General features: G+C 31.7%; 1 protein-coding gene across 3 annotated transcripts in view; it reads left to right on the top strand.

The window, feature by feature from the left end:
• Nucleotides 1–21,415, top strand: part of LOC129800909 (organic cation transporter protein) — a 45,106-nt gene that overhangs the window by 21,924 nt on the left and 1,767 nt on the right. For all 3 annotated transcript variants that reach the window (XM_055845666.1, XM_055845660.1, XM_055845650.1), the window contains 7 exons: nucleotides 6,799–7,022; nucleotides 11,651–11,794; nucleotides 11,860–12,112; nucleotides 12,184–12,451; nucleotides 13,107–13,404; nucleotides 18,215–18,395; nucleotides 18,483–18,628. In XM_055845666.1, coding sequence (XP_055701641.1) covers nucleotides 6,799–7,022; nucleotides 11,651–11,794; nucleotides 11,860–12,112; nucleotides 12,184–12,451; nucleotides 13,107–13,404; nucleotides 18,215–18,395; nucleotides 18,483–18,628 — 1,514 coding nt within the window. The remainder of the gene's footprint in view (nucleotides 1–6,798; nucleotides 7,023–11,650; nucleotides 11,795–11,859; nucleotides 12,113–12,183; nucleotides 12,452–13,106; nucleotides 13,405–18,214; nucleotides 18,396–18,482; nucleotides 18,629–21,415) is intronic.

The following is a 21,415-nucleotide window of genomic DNA, read 5'->3' as shown; positions in this document are numbered from 1 at the left end:
ACACTTTAACTTGTTGATGTTATTATACTATAAGTTCAAACATGTATAATAGAATAACTTAATTTAGAACATGATTATTAAACACAGTATTAAATTTCTTTTTTTATGTTATTGATATTACAATTTTATTTTGGTTTTCTGAACTATAGATAAATCAAAATTCCATTCATATTGATAAGGTATAATTAAAAAAAAAGTTTCCATTTATTCAACCCAATGTTATTTAAAAAACATACCTAAATAAAGAAAGTGTTTTTTTCTCTTAAATTTTGTGTAAGTACTTAAGTTTAAATATGGTAAAAGTGAAATTTAGAGGTTGCAAAATGCTACTATCATTCAGTCGTATCATGCTACACTTTTAATATCGGTCTAAAGCTAATCTGAGAAAAAAGAGGGTGCGATTAACATTTTTTCCTCAGAAATTTAACACTTTTTAGATGTAAAAATATATTAACATTTTTAATGTTAATTTTACACCTTTTAAAGGGTAAATTTAACATGAAAAAGGGTACCTTTAACCCCTAATACACCTAAAAAGGGTAATATTTACACCGATTTTGGATCAATACTGCAGGGTAAAATTAACATTTCCGGAACGTTATTTTAACTTTTTCGGATTTCTCCCAGTGTAAAGAAAAACACTATCAGTAGAGGGAAGTGGGGCAACTTTGAACTGGAGCAGCCTTAAAATTAGACATTTTTCTTCTACTTTTGAAATGTAACTAAATCATTTCAACGTAAGATCCAGTTCTATTTAAAAGTAGGAGGAAAAGGCTTTATTTTAAACCTGCCCCACTTCCCGTGAAAAAATTACGCTTTAAAATAAATTCTTCATCTGAGAAAGAATAATATTAGAACTCAAAAACAATCCGCTTTTCCATAACAGACATACTATCCAAGATTCATTGGATCTTACTTTCCGGATTGAAGGTCAATGAAGGTTTAGCGAATATTTTAAGCTTTTTTACATTGACAGACATTGTTGTAAATAATGAAAATCTAATATTTCTGTATGTCATAATAAAGAGGAAGACAAAAAAAAACTACCATTAGAAAAATTTGCAAGTCAAATAGTATGCTGCTAATACATTACATTATTCATTTTATTTAATTTCTAGCTTTGTAAGAAATAATAAGCGTGTTAGTAACTAACAATTTTAACATTAAAGCCGTTCATCCTCAAAAGTATATGGCTAGATTCGCTGGATTCATTTCACATTTTATACAATTTTGATAATTATTCATTGAAGAGGAATACTCAAAAGTTTTGTGAAAAAGAAGTGATTGGGTTAAGGAAGTCTACAAAGAAAGCATCATGCTATGAAGCTTTCTACAATTTTCCTAATTTGATCTGGCATCAAATGGATGAAAAATGGATGAGTCGGAGTAAATTGGATTGCTTATCTGTGAATAGGAGAGACAGGCAAAGCTAAAAAATCATTTTTGGCTTCTCTGTGCAACCGATAAAAATAATCTGAACGCGAATACCAGGCGCCTCCATTGAACACCAGGCGTCTTCATCTTGGTGGTCAAGTGATGTATTTATTATTTCGATTCTTCTCTTACTATAGAGATTACCCAAATTTTAATTATTGTTTCAATATTACATGAATCTCAAGATGGTTTGAAGGTTTCTTCTTCAAATGAAAATTTCTTTTCTTCGTCTAGAAGTCCTTCAGAAAAGATGAAATGAAAAAAATGATTCTATTAATTCGCACTTTGGTTCACGGAGGAAGCTAAAGCTAAACGGTCAGTATACAATTCTGGTGATTAGCATGTGGAAACAATCCGGGATTTTTTTCGGCATACCAGTAAAGGAGTATATTTTCCAATGGTGTGGAGGAGTGTCAAATAGGCACAAGTGAGCATTTCACCAGTGCGTAAACAATAAAAATCTTTTGGAGGAGTGCCAGATAATTCTCTGTTATTCAACACATAAGATGTCTGAGGAGACACCACGAGTGTGGGAAAAATGAAGAATTGTATGATAAATTCTCGAAAAATTCAATTTTCAAAGTCTTTTTTCACAACGTGTTTTGTCTATTGCTCCTTTATGCTCCTCTCCATCCACCATCCAACCTCAACCCAAGCCACTCATCCACCCACTCAAGTCATCTTGACGCGAATTCCTCAGCACAAATCTCAAGTGTGATGCGCCTCATAAGAGCAAAAATCCCAAACATTTTTATCAGATTACTTATTGATTAAGTGAATAACAGCTGGAAGAATGCCAATCACGTCATTAAATGCCAATTTAGATTTCTTTGAAATATTACACCTTCATCAATATTTGATACAGACAGCATTCTCAGAATAATCTCAATGTTTCTCTGTATTTTGATACTTTCCCATTTGCTGAGCGAGTTTTCTTTTTGCCATCAAGTGGAACTTAACGTACAATTAATGTCAGGTTTCGAGAAAAATTGTACTATCTCTGTTTTTGTAGCAAATACAAACAATTGCCACTGTAATATGAAAAAAATGATGAATTTATTGCGCATGAAGATTGACCAACAATATTTTTTTTATGATAGCTGATAAGTTGATAGTATAGTAAATTGCTCAAGATGTTATTGAAATCCAGTTTACTACTATATGAACGTACTTGATGCTCCAATTTAACTCATGATACAATCTACTAATCTGTTCTCTTGAAAAGTTAGTTATATCAGAGACAAATTTTACGATTTTTGATAACATTTTATTACTGGAACTCTACAAAGAGAGTAATATAATCGTCAAGGGATCAGACTGGAGAATTTTTGGAATTCTAAAATCTACAGTTTTTTTTTTAACATCCTACTGCTTATATGTAGGGGAAAGTGACCATGCTTGATATGATCCAAGCTTGATAATAACTATTTTTTTTCTATGTTAATCAATAGTTATGACTCATCGCAATATATTTCAATAGCTGGTGCTAAGCCTCACATTTCCTAAAAAAATTAGGATCCTAGCTCTTTTTTCCTAGTTTCAGGAAGTAAAAATCAAAAATAGGTCCAAAACTGTAATTTCGATATATGATATTTCATAAGTATTTCTTAATTAATGTCGCTGTTCACGAAAACTACTATCATAGGCACATAGAGGGGTCATCAGTACTAATATTTATGTAAAAATATTTGTACTTGGTGGACACTGTTTTTGTGGGTGGTAACAAATTCATAAATTCTACTTGTGTCCATCCTATATTTTAAGAAGGGTCCATGAATGATAATTTTAATGTGGCAACTATATCATTAGATGTGATTCTTTCATAATTACACATATTGCAATCCGCCAATTTTACCGACAATTGACATAATCTTCAACCCTGTTGCCTAAATTTTAAGGTTGCAGAGTGTCATTTTCATAGACTCAAAGTGAAAAAATGGTTTTCGCTAGCGCCACAATGTCATAAAAACATGGCTTAGAAAAATTACATAAAAGTGATCTTAAAACTAATAACCAGTCGTACAAACGATTTAAGCAGATAGATTAGAGTTCCGTCTAAATATTGATGTGCAATTTTTTGTATCCGGTGAATTTTTTGCAGTGAAAATGGGCCTCCGAATTGTCGAATCAATTATTATACAGGAAGGCCCCGGACCCAACTTGTATAAAAATCGCCACTGAATTTCCATTTTCTTCTTGAGGAAAATCTAAGGATTTCCAGGAACTATTTGAGGTTGGATTATGAACTTAATAAGTGAGACATTTTTTTGTCATAGTGGAAGAATCGCTTCGGTTTGTGTGTTAATCAGAAAATAATCACAAACCTTGGACATTATTTTACAGTATCAAGCATGGTCACTTTCCCCTACGTCTGATTCGTTTATGGGCAATTGAGTCACCCATGACCCATAGTAAAAATAATTTTTCCTGACCAGGAAAAATTATTACTTGAATTAAAAATTAAAAATTACTACTTGAAGTTATTTCTTTCTAATGTTCGTACGTAATCATAAACTATAAGATTGTAAAAGTCTAGGATATTTTTTGCAAATCTCCGACTATTTGCTATATATAGTGCATAATATTTAAGTTCAAAAGTGACAAATTTCCGAAAGACTGTACTTATATAAAGGGGATCTCAGTGGTGCTATAGGCAAGACTGTTGGTTCTTGAGCGGATAGATCCCCGACTTGATTCACAATGTTGTGGTTTCGAGTTCCGCCCGGTGCAAAGATCTGAATGTCTAGAAAGGGACATTTTCACTGTGATATAACGTAACAAAAATGCACGACCTCTGCCCAACATTACCGGGAATATGGAAGAATCATCCACATTGCCGGGAAGGCGCTCCCAAGCGATCTACGATCAGCAGATTCTTAAGTTTAAGTTTAAAACTTAAACTTAAACTTATCAAAGTCAAGGTTTAAAAAGACTGAAGAGCGTATTTCTTAAGCGATTGTAGTAATATTCGAGATCTTTGAAAGGGCCATTGGAATCCCAGCCAACCCTGAACTTTATCTTAACCGCTTCCGACCAGTATTACCAGTATTAATTTACATTCTCAATTAAACTGTATTACTCGTAAGCTATTTCAGATGATCGATTATGTGATTTAAAAATCGGCCTAAATCGTCCAAAAATCTGTGGAAATTAGAAGAGGGGAAAATACTTTGCCAAATACTCAAATTAATGACCTGAAGATCGAGCATTTTGGAAAGCTGGAATGCTTTGCCACCCGTTTTATACTAATCTATTGGTCATTGCAATGTAGAAACTGATCACAACTTCTGTGATATAAAAGATTATTATAGGTTAGTTATTATCTAATCATGTATTCATTCATTTTCAAAGTCCATTATATTAAAGTTAAAAAAAGAATAATTCTAATTAGTGATATAGAATTGACCAAGTAGAGTTACCACAAATATCTGTATTGAATAAAAAAACAAATGAATTTCGCACTTATTAATACACTTTTACTACGGTTAAAATCTTTTAGACAAGGTTTATCTCATCTAACAAGTGAAATTAGAAAATTATATTATATCTTAAATTGTATATTAAGTGAATTTCATAAATGGAATTTTGACAATTGACTGCAATTGCTTGTTTAACAAATCAAGGCTCTTGGGAACTGGTATAAACCTAGAGTCTTAAAACTATTTTACATAGTGTTTGATTGATTGGTCCTATAGGCAAAAATTGTTTTAATAAAAAAAATCAGGAAAGAATTATGTATTTACAAAACTTGTAACTATTTTTAAACAAGATAATCGTATTTCAAAAAAAAGGAACTGTTTATCAAAAATGTCTTGAAATCCTCGAATTTGAAAAATGCACTATAAGTTCATTAAATTCTAAGTAGCGAATAAATTTCTTGAAACAGGCAATTTATTCGCTAGGACAGCTTGCACAATAAAATAAAAATTGTCGGATAAAATTGTTACTTTTTCTAATAAAAAATATCATTTGATGTTCAATACGTAAAATATAATTTTGTGTAGATTTTTAATTACACCTACCCCCACTGTCAGTAAAATTTTGTTAAAAATCACGTTATATAAATATTTCAAACCATCCTAAGAAAGTTTACTTGCATAAAACTAGTCGTCTATCAACCAATCTACAAGACATTTTGTAACAAAATGTCATTTAATGTAGTTGCCCTCCCACAACAAAACTCTTCTATATTCAAGATCCAACCCAGTCCTTTTCATAAAGATATTTTGACAGATTTAATTCTAATGCAATTAACTATATTTTCGTAGTAATGTCCTAAAAGTAAAGTACATTAAAAGCATTAAAACATCATCAGAAATCATCTCGGTCTATATTATTGACTTTGAGATACCAACATTGTGTTAAACACAAATTTCTTTAGCAAGAACAGAAAAAGAAGAAAAGAAGCATCTTTAGTAATAAGATCAGTTGTCAATCCACACAGGTTTAATGAGTCTATTAAGCGTGATGACTTGCGAAGGAGGAAAGAATTTCCCAAGCATCTATCAATACTTTTTCCCGCCAATTTCTCTCAAACATTCGTCATTTGCGTTTTTTTTACATCACGCGTGCAAATATGTAAACCATTTCAAGGTTCTGTACTCTGTTTATCTTTTTTTTTCGTCTTATCAGACAGAAAATAGTGAGTAAAATTACAAATGTATCTCCACACTTTTTGCTTTCATCCTAATTTGTTACAATTTATAGCAATTACCACTTAAATTACCATGGTTAGGAGTTCATTTTGATAATTGATAACCTCTCATGTAAAACATGTATATCGTCGCACAAATTTTCTCATATCTCCTCTTCATGAATGGCACTGAACGAAATAGAACACGCTACCGCAATATGTATAATTATAAAATATTGGAGTTTAGTAATTGTGAATTAATGGAAATAGATGCTATTATGAAGGAATAAATATAGAATTTTTCAATTATCTAAGGAATAAATTTGTCTAATCCGTAAATAGACGAAATAGCAATAAATCTTCTTTGGCTATGCAAACAATTCTCCTTATAATGACTCTCGACTATGGTATTTATTCTTGTTTTATTATGCAAGAAAAAAATTTAAATACAATCTTATCATACGAATATGTGCGCGCAAAGTATTTATTTTTATTCGTACTCGCTCTTTAGCCTCTGCAAGTTCAGCACGATCATGTCGTCAGAGGTGTGCACATTTTTATGATCAGTCTTTGATAAATTACCACTTTTCTGATTCACTAATAGACTCAACACCATATTGACTATTTATAATCGTGTTATTTACCAATAGAAGATTAAAGTAAATAATAAAAGAGATGGCATTTTCTCAATGATGCATAATTTATTAATGTTGTTTTCTCTTACATTGCAGCCACAATGATCAAATCCAAATCAACACCACAAACACAATCGGGAGGAGCTGAAGGTGGAGGTGGTGGAGGTACCAAATCCAGCAAACAAAAGTGTTCAGACGATGAATGTGACATCATTGGGGAACTTATAGGAAAATATGGAAAATGGCAATTCCTCATGACTATACTCCTTTCGCTATTTCAAGTGCCAAACACTTTTCACATATCCTCACCTGTTTTTCAGGTAAATTTGTCTAATCAATCATTCTGCTTTTAAAGTTATTTAAAAAAAAAACTCTTTACCATGGCAATTTTTGCACAGTTCAATGTGTCAAAGAAAAACGACTGGATCAGCAGAAAAAATGCTGCAGCGACCTTGTGCGATAATTGTCTATTCATTCGATGCAAGAATTAAGAAAAAAATGCTGAAAATCACAGGAAAACCTTGATGGTCAATGGCTTCTTGAGCACTTGACGCAACATCTTCCGTTCACTTTGCTGGAACAGAAATTTCTCAATAGACCGGCAACGAAGCATTTTTAAGATTACGATGGGCAAGAGAGAGTGGTTACGGGCTCAACCGAAAATTCAATTAATCCCGTCCTCAATCTGAATTCTCTTGTGTATAGCATCTGATTTAATAATTTAAAAATCATAAATCACAGTGTCACATATTCTCGCTGCTCTCAAAATTTATGATTTTTTTTTCACAACACTGTGTGCAAGAGCATGGATGTTTAACACAACGTACCGGTCATTCCTATATATGTATACAAAATACTCATGCAGAGAACTCAGGGGAAAAATTAAAAAAAAAAAAGTTCAATTTTATCCACTTCAAAAGTCGAGTGATAAGTCAGGAATGAGCAGTCAAGTGGGAAACGGAAAGTTAAATAGAAATCATCTTGAGATTTTCTGATACAATATTTCTTTCATCGTCTAATTTGGTCTAATATCTCGATGTGAAAGCAGAGTGATGTTTTCTGCTTCCTTCATTTTTTCTATGAAGCAATCAAACTATTTTTAGATGTTTCTTTGCGCGGAGAAAAATATCCAATAATATTCAATTAATGTTTTCTCCAGAAATTTAAGGTAAAATAAATTACAACGTATTGGAAGATATTTCCCCAAATTTTAATTATTTTATTCTTAATTTCATTCTATTGAATTTATTTCTCAGAAATTTATTCAATAAATTTAGAAACGTAATAGTAGAAACTAAAAAATAAACCAAAACCATGTATTTGATTGTCTTGTGGTTAAACAGTAAAAATTTTCTATCGTCATCAAGAAAATTTCTTTCTTGAGTTGCAGTAAAAAGTATTATTGGAAGATACAGAGATCTCACTTAAGTTACTGTGTAAAAATTTAGTATCCATAAATTGAAGTATCATACTAAGATGTCTCAATACAAAAAAACATGTGGTTTAGGGGAGAGCGAGGGAGCGAGGTTTGTGTTACTTTTTGTAGTTTGACTTTAAGAGAGTACTAAATTATATTAGATTTTTATTATCAAAAACATTTTTCTTACTCTTAGCTTTGGGAACTTTATGTTGAGAAAATGTGTTTTTTACTTTATTCAAATTCTTTTAACTGCAGGAAAATCACCTGCATTAAATCATATGTTATTTCCTTCAGTTCATGGAGGCAGAATTCAACAGACTCATAAGATTTTGGAAAACCTGAATGTTACGCCTATAAAAACATAATGATAGATTATATTCTAAATATTAAAGAGACCAGTGAATTTATTGTTAAGTAGACATAATAACAGATAATACTGCTATGATAGAGCATTTGCTTTTTGAAGCAAATGTCGTGAGTTCAAATCCACTTTAACCTCACTATACAAATTCTAGATGTATCGAATAAAATTCAGCGAATTTTACTGCACTTAATTACAAAAAATGTGATTGAGACAAAGACTAATATTTCTCTATGAAATAATATGCCAAGTTATAATTATTACGAACTGATTGTGCGATAACTATTAATAAAAATTTCTTATTCGAGTGGAAGACTGCGATAAAGTTTAATAGCAATGAGAATGATACTTGTTATTTTGCCTTATCTTTTGTTTTATCAAATAGTAGATATTTTAAATTTTATTGAGATATGATATAAATCATATATTTTTGCAAATGTTTTCTATTTATAAAAGAGTTTTTACGGCATTGGGTGTTAGATAAATTAGGTTCCAAGATCTAAAACCATGTTATGGAAGAAAACAAAAAAGAGTAATAATTTGGTTTTGTAATATATTTTGCTGTATTTATGATGTTATTACTACTATGCAACGCCATCATGTGATTATACAAACCGTACTCCATGTAAAAGGCGTCTAGAAAATATATTAATTCCATTTAACATCCCTTATATACACAAATAAAAAATGTGAATAAGAAAACGTGTTACTTTTAAATTTGCTGTTGCTTCAGTTCATCATTTTATTTAAAAAAAAAAATCCGCTCAATTCTGAGATAAAGCTTAAAATTGTAAGAATTAAAAGTCTTCTATTCTGAGTTCAATGCCAGTGATGGTAGGGAGACGTGGAGCTACTTTGAGCTTTGAGGATACATGAATGGAATACGAATTTTCTCATATTTTACAGAAATCTAGGCTTTAACTTAATGGAACTCAACTCTACAAAACAATTGTGGAATTAAATAAAATAACTGTAAAGCTCTATATAGAGTTATAATTATATAAATTTTTTCGAAAAAAAATAATGAGTAATTTACTGGAGCGCTTCGTTACAGTACACCCAAATTGGCAAGAAATCTGCAGCTTATAATTTTTGTCTGAAAAACCAAATTAATTTTCAAAATTCATAAGTTTATTTTATAGGTAAACCAAGAAAAACTGAAGAGAATCATAAAATTGGATCTTTTTCGCAAGGTTTTAAAAAAAATTGGTTTTTCGGATAAAATTTTGATTTCAACATTCTGTAAAAAAAATGGAAAAAAAAGATATTTTCTCAAAACATTTAGGTTCCACTAGAAGAGCATTTAATTCTGAAGAAAATAAACCCTTATGCGTTTCAATCGGTCCGTAAGTTTCTTTGCTATTTTTCCCGCCAATTCGACAAAATCTTAAAAATAAGAAGTCGAGAATACACGCCTCAAAGTTTTGGATGTGCGCTCGAGCGAATGCAAATCTGCTCAGCGCTCCTTTGCTTTCGGCTCTCTATCTTCGAAAATACTTGGAAAAGAGTTCTGAAATTTTGGTGGTGTATGGATGTATGTATGTTTATTTATATAACTTAATGAGCAGAAATATAAATTATATGTCATTAAGGATTAAGGATACCTAGCTTAAGTATTCTTAGATAGTTTATCTATCGATTTAAGCAATAAAAAAATGTTGATTTCCTTTGACCTTGTAATTCGGGACACCCTCTTAACCCTTTAAGGACGATTGGAACACCGGTGTCCCATAAAGAAAATAATTTTTTCTGGATAGCTAAAGTTATTTTTTTCTTATGGTACATAATTGCAAAGTAGAAGGTTGAAGTAATCTAGGATATTTTTTGCAAGTCTCCAGCTATTTTCTATACAGTGAATTTTTAACCTCCCAAATGACCAATTTTTGAATTTTCATATTGAAAATTGATTTTAATTATTTCTTATACTTCCAATTTTTTTTAAGCAAAACCGTTGTGGTAAAAGAAACTGGAGTACTCAAACATAATATTTTTCATCAGAGTGAAAATTATCAGTCATTAGTATCGACAGAAAAATTACCTAAATTTTTGGGCTACTTTTGTCTCTATCGTTCATAGAGACAAAAAATACACCAAATTAGACTTCGTTGGACTTTCTAAGGTTAGATGTAAGACCTTTTACGACTTTTGTTTATCGATTTCATTTTTATTGCTGATTTTCGGTCAGTGAAAACAGTCTCGTCGTTAAAGGGTTAATGGGAATGTGGTCTAATCATTATTTAGGTTACAATTATCTTAAGCCGTCTCTCGGCTTAAACCCTAGAGGTGTTTAACACATAAAGCCCAGCTGGATTTAGAAATGTGTGATAAAATCGTATATCAATGTAGCCTTACAGCTCAAAGTAGCGCCACCTCCTCCTACATCTACTCCAATTTTGCCTTAGGGGAAACTGGGGTATCACTAAACACAGGCCAGCACCAAACACTAATTTTTATTTCTAAACTATTTGGACTATCTCAACCATTTCTTCAGTGGCCTAACATCCCTATAGCGCCTATAAATTTCTCTAAGACTTGTCCTCTGAAGTCGTATTTTTAATTAAAAAATCGCAGTGTTTGATGCTACCCCGTGTTTAGGTGGTACCGCAGTTTCCCCTTTAATTTCCTTTATTAGAGATTTAAAAAATCCTTCTGACTATAGCTTTGAAATTACAGAAAGCTTAAAGATGTTGGACATTTCTATTTCGATTTCGTTATTGTACACTTTGTTATATTACAGTTTAAACTCTAGAGAAATTAAAATTAAAAATCATTAACGTGCAATGTGAATCATACAGCCAATAAAATATGTATATTTGTAGATTAAGCGCTTAAAGACTTTTTTCAGATTTGAGGAGTTACATTTTGATAGTTCCTGAGATAGAAGAGTGGAATTTAAATTGAAAATTGAAATTAAATCGACAGCGTCTCAAATTTACTCCCTATTTAAAGATCCCCTTTGGTCTCTATTAAGTTCTCAGTGGTACAAAAACATTCATGAACTATATTAATGCAGCTGTCGTTTTTATCAAAATCACTGTCTGGTGATTTTTTGCAGACGAAATCTGAGAGTGTAGGAAGATGGACTCTGATTACATTGCAATAAATCTTTTAGGTTGTTGCCTTTAGGAGGCAATATAATATAATATAGATTTTTCTCTTCCTTACAGGCTGCTCACAAAAATTACTGGTGTCAACGACCGGCTCATTTAAATCAAACCCCAATAGAATTGTGGCGCAATGTAAGTCAATCTGAGGATAATTGCCACCAAATTAATTACAATTGGAATGGAATATCATCGAATGAAGTCACAGTAAGTTTAATGTGGCGTGAACTTCTTGATACTGAAGAATCAATAACACCTACAAAACATTTTAGACTGACTTTAGTCCACCGAACAATTCATCCCAAATCCCATGTAAAAATTGGGAATACGATTGGAATGACAATTTAGGGAATACGTGGACATCCCAATGGGATTTAGTCTGCGAAAAGGAATATCTCAAGAATGTGGCGGAAATGTTTTTTCTCCTTGGTGTTGCTACAGGTGGAATAATATCGGGCTATTTATCTGACAAATTTGGGCGGAAAACCATGCTCTTTAACTCAGCCATTCTACAAACAATCTTTGGTAGGTTTTTGGGAACCTTTTTTTTCTATTAAATGGTCCCAAATGGATAAATAATGATGACATATTTGCAGGAATTGCTCTCTATTTTGCCGACAGCTTTGAGATCTATCTTGCCCTGAGAACCCTCCTTGGTTTGGTCTCAGTGTCTGTAACATATGCCGGTTTAATTTTGGCCATTGAGTACGTGGATGGAAAGTGGAGGACAATAGCTGGGATGTACAATCTCTTCCCGCTTCCAATATCCTACATGATGATTTCAGGAATAGCCTATCTCACGCAAGACTACAAAGTTCTTCAACTCTGTATTGGACTACCTGGATTTTTTCTCTGTTTCCTCTGGTAAGTTATTCTCAAAATTCCCATTAATACACAAAAGCTTATACCGTTGAAAGGTTTCCCACCAGGCGTCTCCACTGCCAAGCCAATTATATATAATACTTGATGGAAGTTTTTGCTTACAATTTAAAGCTTAACACTTGAGAAAAAAATTAAATATAAAGCCGATGATGTCTCAAACTTTCAGTGCCTCACACATATGTATTGGTTACATATAACAAATATTTCCTTCTGAAAAACGTCTAACAATATAGTATTCCTCAAAATATATAGGAAAATGTCTTGATATGTTAATTTTTGGCAGAATAATTTTTTAAACGCACCACATATTATTTATTTGTGCCATCGTGAATGACACACGAAGAGAAAAATAAACACTTATCCCAATAATACTTCTGAAAAATGTGAAATCTGACAAAATATGTCCTCAAATATATAATAAAAATGAGAGTCTTGTCTTCAAACTAATAAATCTCACCAATTATTAAAAATTTTCACATGATCCGAGCCAAAGACTCATTGGATGTATCCAACAAATAACATATGTTTTTATGGTGACGTAAATGTCGTTGCGTGGGAAATCTTCATAAGAATGAGGGAGAATATTTATAGGTGGGAAAACGTGATCCCAATGATATGACAATCTTCAATAATCTAGGTTCGTCGTACCAGAATCCCCAAGGTGGTTACTGTGCAAAGGGCGCATCGCGGAAGTGAAGGAGGTGATCAAGGCAGCAGCAAGATTCAACAAGCGAGAACTCCCACATAATTTGGACAAGTTACTGAAGCCACCTGAGGAGGAGGAAGCCAATGAGGGATTCATGGATCTCTTCCGTTCCCGGTATTTGCGACTCATAACAATTTGCTTCCTATGCATCTGGTTTACCATGAATCTCGTGTACTACGGACTCATTCTTAACATGAACACATTCGGTGGAAATGTGTATTTGAACTCGGTGAGTGAATATGTATTCAGTACATTTTATAATACAGACGTAAATACGTCACACAGGTATCAATTTTCGTTTCTGGGTCAAGGTAATGTCGATGTGAATACCTATTTGATTTGGTACACAAACATCTCACCATCTCAGTTGCAATTGTAAGCCCATGTGGCTGCGAGATGTCCCAATTTATTCCCTCAAACTTAAAATTTCTAATAAAAAGGGTAATAATCCTTAGATGTTTCTATACATTTCCCCGTCTAAAAGAAAGTTTTTGGGGAAAAAAAGAGTTTAGCTATATTAACTTTGGGTTTCAATGATCCTTCTGTAATTTAGAAATTTAAAGTGCAATTTCACTCTAATTTTTTCTTTCACTTTCAAAAAAGCTACTAACTCTTGAGTAGATTTTAGATGTCATCCATACTGACATTTCACTGATTTTTCAAATGCTTCTCACAATGCTTAAACTTAAAAATCTACTAGACAATATTTTGCTACATATATCTATTAGGATAAGATTGAATTGATTTATAGTGTACTGATATTACGGATATTACTATTAAGTCTATAAAACATGTTACGTGGATTTATGACATATTGGAGAGCTCTATTAGAGCTTTATTTGTATTTTTTTAATCATCAACGAAGAGTTAAATTCCATTTTGTATTCTTTTGCGTAAAAAAACAGTGATTTTTTTTAAATTAAAAAAAAACTTTCTAGCATGAATATAAGGGAAACTGGGGCACCACCGAATACGAGTATCTTTGAACTTATTTATTAGAAATTAGACTTCATAGGATAAAATCTATATGAATCTAAGCTGAGGTCAAAGTGGGAAATTCGGTCTAATTTTTTTTTGTTCTTCAATTTGACTTTATTTTGCCAACGTTTCGATCCTGGATGGGATCTTCTTCAGGGCATCAAAGTGTTTAGGAGAACCACCGTCAGGGAAAAGACACAAAAATGCACTACGTTTTACTCTTATAGAGAGCTTTAAAAAGTCATCTATCATCACCAGATGAAGACTAATTGCCACTATCTGAATCTTATCCTATCTAATTCTTATACTTAAGAAATGGTCGACATAGTCCAAGTAGTTTAGAAATAAAAATTAGCGTTCGATGCTACGCCATGTTTGGTTGTACCCCAGTTTCCCCCGCGTATTTAAAATTGTATTCTCTGCAAATTATCCGCGAATATAAATTCTGAAAATATTATATTAAGGCAGAGTCGGGGTTAAAAGATCTTCGCTTTACCAAAGTGTTATAATAAAATCATCCTAGACCAAAACACTTAACACAATGATGATTAAAATTTACAAGAATACGAGCACTTCGCGAATTTTCTTCACCGTTGCTTCTATACGGTACACAAGAGAGGTATGGATGGATAAAAAGACGCATGTCTGTCACAATTCATTGAATACTTTTTCATGAGACAACACACATAAATTACTACGAAATATTCTAAATATTTTTAAATTCTTTTTTATATTTTGATAAATCACAGTTGAGAATAGCTTTAGTCAGGCTTTAGACAACTTCTACACATTCGGGTATCATAGACTTTGAGCTTAAACGCGAGATTTTGAAATTTTTGAATTCTATTGAAAATATTTTTTTTAGATAATTAGTGACAAATTAAAAAATGTGTTTCTAAGTACTTTTTATTAATAATAAATATTACGTATTGAGTTTATATAGTATTACAAAACTCGTATTTTTTACAATATAGAATCTAAAACAGAAAGTTAAGGGTTAAAACTCAAAACATTTCAGTTTGTAAAATCCTCACCAAAAACAAGTTAAAAAATTGTTATAAATAAATTCTTCTTTCATTTACGAAATGTATATTAATTTATTGTTAGTCAACTTTTTTGGGTCTTAAAACATAACTGAGTAGCCAAATGCTAAAGGGCCTATGTTTTATTATATCTCTATTTAAAATAGCTCACTTTTATTCTGAGCGACACAATTTGCAAGTTGTTTGCTATGACAATTTAAAATAGTTTTATAAAAACAAATTTCGTAAAATTTACACTGACTCAACTTCTAGAGTAAAAAAAAGTAATAAATATTACAGAATTTATATTTGAGTTTCCGAAAACTTATTTTTAGATATTTCCATAAAAAAACATTTCACGGCACCCATTTTCACAAAGTGACTCTCTCGTAACATCCCTATTAAAAAAAGCTTTCTGTCAGTTATCCAAAAATTAAAAAGAAAAACAATAGGTATGTGCAAGACAATATAACACAGAACACAGAATCAAAAACAATAATTTCAAAATAAACCATGAAAGGAAGATAATTTATTTCTGGAACTAGCAGGGAGAGCAATAGGGGATGTGGGGCTACTTTGAACCGTGGGGTTACATTTTGTATGACAAATTCGCCTATTTCTAAATGAACCTGGTCCTTGCAATTATTTTATTTAGATCCACAATTGTTCTGTCTATCCAAATTACATCATGGTAAAACCCAGTTTCCTTTAGACATATGCGAAAAAACGTATTACAACGTAGCCCTACAGCTCGAAATGTAGTCCCACCTTCCCCTATAGGGTAATGTAGGCATGGTTCGCACAGAGTGAACCTTCAAACGATGCGAATTTTCTCTTTGTTAGCAAAGAGCTGACTTACCATTTCTACTCTCGTCTCATGGCCTTAATAATTATCTATCTTATGGCTAAGAAATGACGAACTAGCTCTTTGCAAACACAGAAAATTTGCGTGGTTTGAAGGTTCACTCTGTGCGAACTATGCCAACATTCCCCTACACAATCTACTTTTCTTGTTTAAATAAAGAAAAGAAGTGTTATGATGGCAAAAAGAGGTGAATTCACCTTTTGAGCTTAGGCCGAGAAGTTTTTATATCACTAAATACAGTAGAGTCTCGCTATAGTCCATATTTGGTTTCAATTGAAAGCCACAATTAACAAAAATTAACAAAAGTTTATTTCATATTATTACTGAAAACTTCCTTTTGACCACAACTTCAAAGACAAGAGTTTTAAAAGTCTTTTTCCAAAGTACAGTAGAGCCTCAATATAGATCATAGTGGTTCCAGATTTGACACTTGGGTCGCACTATAGTCCATGTAATTTTTTAAAATTATCAACGACTTTTAGTATTGAAATTGCTCGACGGCTTTCACTTTCTTTGCGATTGTGGTACTTGTCTTTGCTCTCTTCATTGTGGATCACAATTATCACAACTACTTAATAAAGTTTGCCAAAAATATTAAAATAATTATGAATTTCGCATACTAAAAAACATAACCTAACTTAAAATCAGTGTTTTGAAATCAACGGTCGATAAATTGTGGACTATAGAGCGATGGCTTATAGCGAGACTCTACTGTAAACCAATTATTTTAAATTTTTAAAATTTAAAATAATAAGTTTCAAATATAATTAATTTTAAATTAATAATTAAAAATTATCTACCGTTAGAAGTATTTCCTTTAATGTGCGAAAAAACATTTTTGAGAAAGTGATTTTTTATACCCAGATACAAAAATAGATAGTATGGTGTAAAATAATATGGCATAGGTAATCAAAACTTAACCAATGACTAAAAATAGAGTAGTTATGGCTAATTAAATTCAGTTTTTGCTAAATGGTTATTAAACGGCCATAAAAAGAACATTTAACGTAGTACAAAAATATTAAAATAAATAAGATTCCTACTGTAGCTAAGCATTTAAAAAAAATTAATTTTATAAACATTCGGAAACAATTTATTAGTTAATTTATTTTGTTCGTAAAAGTATCCAAAAAGTAGAGAATACTGAAAAGCACTGCCTTTGTCGTACAACAGTTTATTTCTATATTAATTTACTCATTATATAAGTTTTCTATAAGATAAATTATTTATGTAGCATTCACTAAATTGATAAAATTGCATAATAATGAAGCGTGTTTATGAAGTAAATAGTTACTTTACTGTTCTTGCTGCATTAAGTTAATAGTTCTTGTTTGATAAATTGAGGTAAAGACGTCAGAACATCAAACTATTAAAGATAGTTATTATAAAGGCATATTGCAAAATTCTTCAATGAAAATTTCATGAAAACATCAAAACCTAAAATGGGTCACTCTCACTCTCTGGATAGGTGAAAGTGACATGGGATTATTTCAGGAATTGAATTACGATTTCTAAAACACATTTGTTTTTTTTGCAACACGATCGAAAGTGGGAAGGAAAAAATTGGATATATGCCAATATTGTGAGATGAGATAGAACCACGGAAAGAGCTCATAAAAGAGCACTATTTAGTCAAATTGCATATCATAAGAGCGTTTGAGTTGTCAGGTAGAAATGTTTACGTTAATTTATCACCCACTTGTAAGTAATTTATTATTGAATATTTCTTCATTTTATTATTCATAATTGTTTCATTTATGTATCCTCACAATGTGTTATTCGCATTTTATAATTAAAAGACGTCGGTGACTTTAATGATATTAGTAGTATTTATACCGCACTGTGTTGCTTCAAACAAAGTGAAATGAAATTGAATTATCTTAGAGGGTGGTAAGATGGAAAAGGAAGAACGGAAGACGCTAAATGTGTTTCTTCTTGAAATTTCCCAAGTCACCGGAGAGACATATTAATTTTCTTGTATTTTCCTCTGTGAGAAAATACCACTTGGTATACACTGATTTGAAAGCTTCCAAGATTTTCTTCTGCGGTATCATTGACTTCAATAACAATAATGGGTGACCTGGGGAAAATGTAATATGATTCATTTTGCCTGCCTTATGGCGAATATTCTTGGCAAAAGTGAAATTTATTGTTATTTACTGCATTTTCTGTAGGCTCTAGCAGGGTTGGTGGAAATGCCAGCTATTGCAATTGCCATGTACATCATTGGAAGAGTGGGAAAGAAGTGGCTTTTCTGCGCTACACTCTTTAGTACTGGATTGGCATGCTTGTGCGCTGCGATATCAGAGGGAAATGAGGATATTCTCTGGCTCAAGATTACATTTGTGATGATTGGTAAGACACAATTTCATTTATTCATTGTCCGTTCTCATAACTCTCAAGTCACAGAAAGCAGACTGATTATTTTGTATGGGATTGTAGGAAAATTCACTATCAGTGCCGGAAACACCATAATGCCAGTTTACACGGCTGAACTCTACCCAACCGCAATCCGAAATGCAGGAGTTGGAGCGTGCAATGTGGCAGCTGGTCTGGCCCTAATTCTAACGCCCTATTTGGAGATGTTGGTGAGTAGCTTTTTGATTCTTCTCTCAATCATTAACAGTAGGCAACAAAATTTTTGTGCAAAGTAGTGAGAAAATTTAAATATACGATGGACCTATCAACCAATAACCATAATCCGGGGTTTAGATTTAAACTTTAGCCAAAAGGAAATGACCCATTAGACTTTGTAAATAAAAGCATTAAAATTGCTTGATATTTGTAATTTAGAATCATTCGGAAACTGGGCTAAACTCGGTCTGAGAGGCCGGTCATTTGACCATTTTAGAACATCTTATGCTAATCTTCAAAATTACCAATTCATAAGATTTACTTATTGAAGTTAATCTCTCTATACGTTCCATGCCATTTATAAATTATTTTTTAAGAGTGTTTTTACTTTTGAGGAGTAGCCAATTTTCATAATACTAATCTGTATCTTTCTTTAATAATTCCATAACGTGTAGTTGTGTTACTGTAATAATAATGCTGGCACAACATTCGATGAAGGACCAGGGCCTTCTCGCAAGGGGATTTCTAGACATGCATTATTATTTTTTCTTGTATGGGATGAGGTTATCAAGTCCCATGCCCGTGGAATCAAGTGCAGTGAAGCTCACTGGATGCAATCAAAAATATCTAAGCTCAGGAATTAATTGAAGTCCTACAAAAAATATCTTACATTTGGACATCCTTATAGTTTGTAATCATCCACAAGAATCGGATTTTTATCAGTTCTGAATAATTAAAAAAACATAGTTTTTGATAGAAGATGCATATGCTTCTTTGGGTACTACAGTCCTAAAAGAGACGAAAGAGTTAACGCCAGAAAAATTCCTGGTGACCTAAAGGGATTCGAACCCGGGAAACTTGCATCATAGAGCGAGTGCTCTACCACTTGACCCATTGAGTGCCCCTACTGTGATAAACCGATTTTAAAATGTCTAGTCCGATTAGAGTGGTGCAGATAGTGGAGGATACTTAACTTGAAGGTTCTTAACTTAGTTCCCAATTCTTTACTAATAATAACCTCTTCAGTAATCATTGATAGCCACACGCAGAGAAAAATTAGGTTATTTTAATAGGGAAATGCATAGAGTCGGAGGAATGTCTGTTCGACAGGGCACCCCTATTGACACTTTTGTCAAAATGTTGAAAATTATTCAATGTATCTAGTAAAATATAAGTAGTATAACGTTTTGTCGGTAATATACCTTTTACTATAAACAGAGATGTTCAAATTTCATATCCTAAATGGTAATGAGTAGGGTGTCAATAGGTGCTGACACGAATTCTTAAAGTGTCAATAGACATTCCTTTCACCCTATATAAAGGGACCCCTTTGCTTTTACAAGTCCGATGAGTATAATCGAATGTTATCCTCAAGAGATGTCATAGCGTTTAAATAAATAAAAACAATAAATTAAAATTTTTTTAAAAAAATACTAAATTAAATAATAGCTTATAAAAATTGTATTTATAAATATCTTTATTCATTTATTTATTAAACTTTATTTTAAATTACTTTAATTTAAATTTCACTGTTTTGTTTCTTTTTTTCTCTTTGAAACTTTGAAAGTGTTAAATGAAAATATGTTTTGTAAAGGGGATTTTAAAATCTTATGTTATACTGTCACATCCATTAGATGTGTTTTTAGCATATACAACCTGTGAAGGAGTTTTCTACCATTTTCACTCTGGAGGTTGTACAACAACACTTAAGACGCCGGTGGCCGCAAATTTTAAAATCTCACATTACAATTGAACTGTATTGCATACACAAAGCGTCGTGATGAATAAAATTATCTATCTATATTATTTACAATTTCTCTAAACAATCCATAAAAGAAACAGTTCTAAAATTCATTCGTAGGACTACCACCATAAGAACACTTTCACCATAATTTTTAGAAAGAAGAGTTAAAATCATTTTTAACTAGAAAAAAAATTGGAAATAAAAGAGCCTTAAACGTCAAATACTTTTTTTATCTCAAATACATCTGCATTTTACAGAATTTCCTGGACTCTTCCTTTGAGTTAATATTGGGACTGTGCCAAATTTCGAATAAAATTAATTTATAGTTACCACTGGTTTGAGTTTCAAACGTCATATTTTTAATATGAATTGAAATTCTATCCTATGTGCTTTTCAAGATTGTTGCTTAAACCGTTTATCGTTATATTATTTCTCTAAAATAAACCCAAATACTTTTGAAAAGGAATAAAAATATAGACATTATTCTGAGCACAATATCGAACACAAAATTTATCAAAGTTTCTTGTCCCTCTTGAACCTTTCGAAGACTTTTCTCGCAGCAGTAGAGGCGCTTCTTTCTTTCTTTGATATTGTACAACATCTAGAAAATGAAAAAAATATATGGAATTTTGACAAGCAAAACAAGTGTCTAATATTGCAAGTTGTCTGATATTTGGAACAGTTCTCTTGCTTCTCTTTCTCAATCTAACGATATAGAACAGATTCTATATCGTTAATCTTTTGATAAACGTAGTAAAATATAAATAATATAGACAATCTTTAAATTGTGCCTTATATTATAAAAATCGCTATTAAAAAAAACTGAAAAAATATTACCCTATACTGAAATTAATACGATATCGGCCCTTTCTGAGAAGTTTTTACATCTTGCTACGATGAATCATAAAGGTTTCTTTAACTCCTCAAAAAAGCAAAACATATCCAAAATAAAGAATTAGGTGTACAAATAATTAGTGTAAATAATAATACTCAGAGTAAATCCAATATTCAAATTTTCTCACTGCATGATGTACTTCTTCAAATGTTGTTGCCCAGT

The sequence above is a fragment of the Phlebotomus papatasi genome, chromosome 1 (genome assembly GCF_024763615.1).
Source record: "Phlebotomus papatasi isolate M1 chromosome 1, Ppap_2.1, whole genome shotgun sequence".
NCBI classification, from domain to species: Eukaryota; Metazoa; Arthropoda; class Insecta; order Diptera; family Psychodidae; genus Phlebotomus; species Phlebotomus papatasi.
This window is presented reverse-complemented; position numbering and strand designations above follow the sequence as displayed.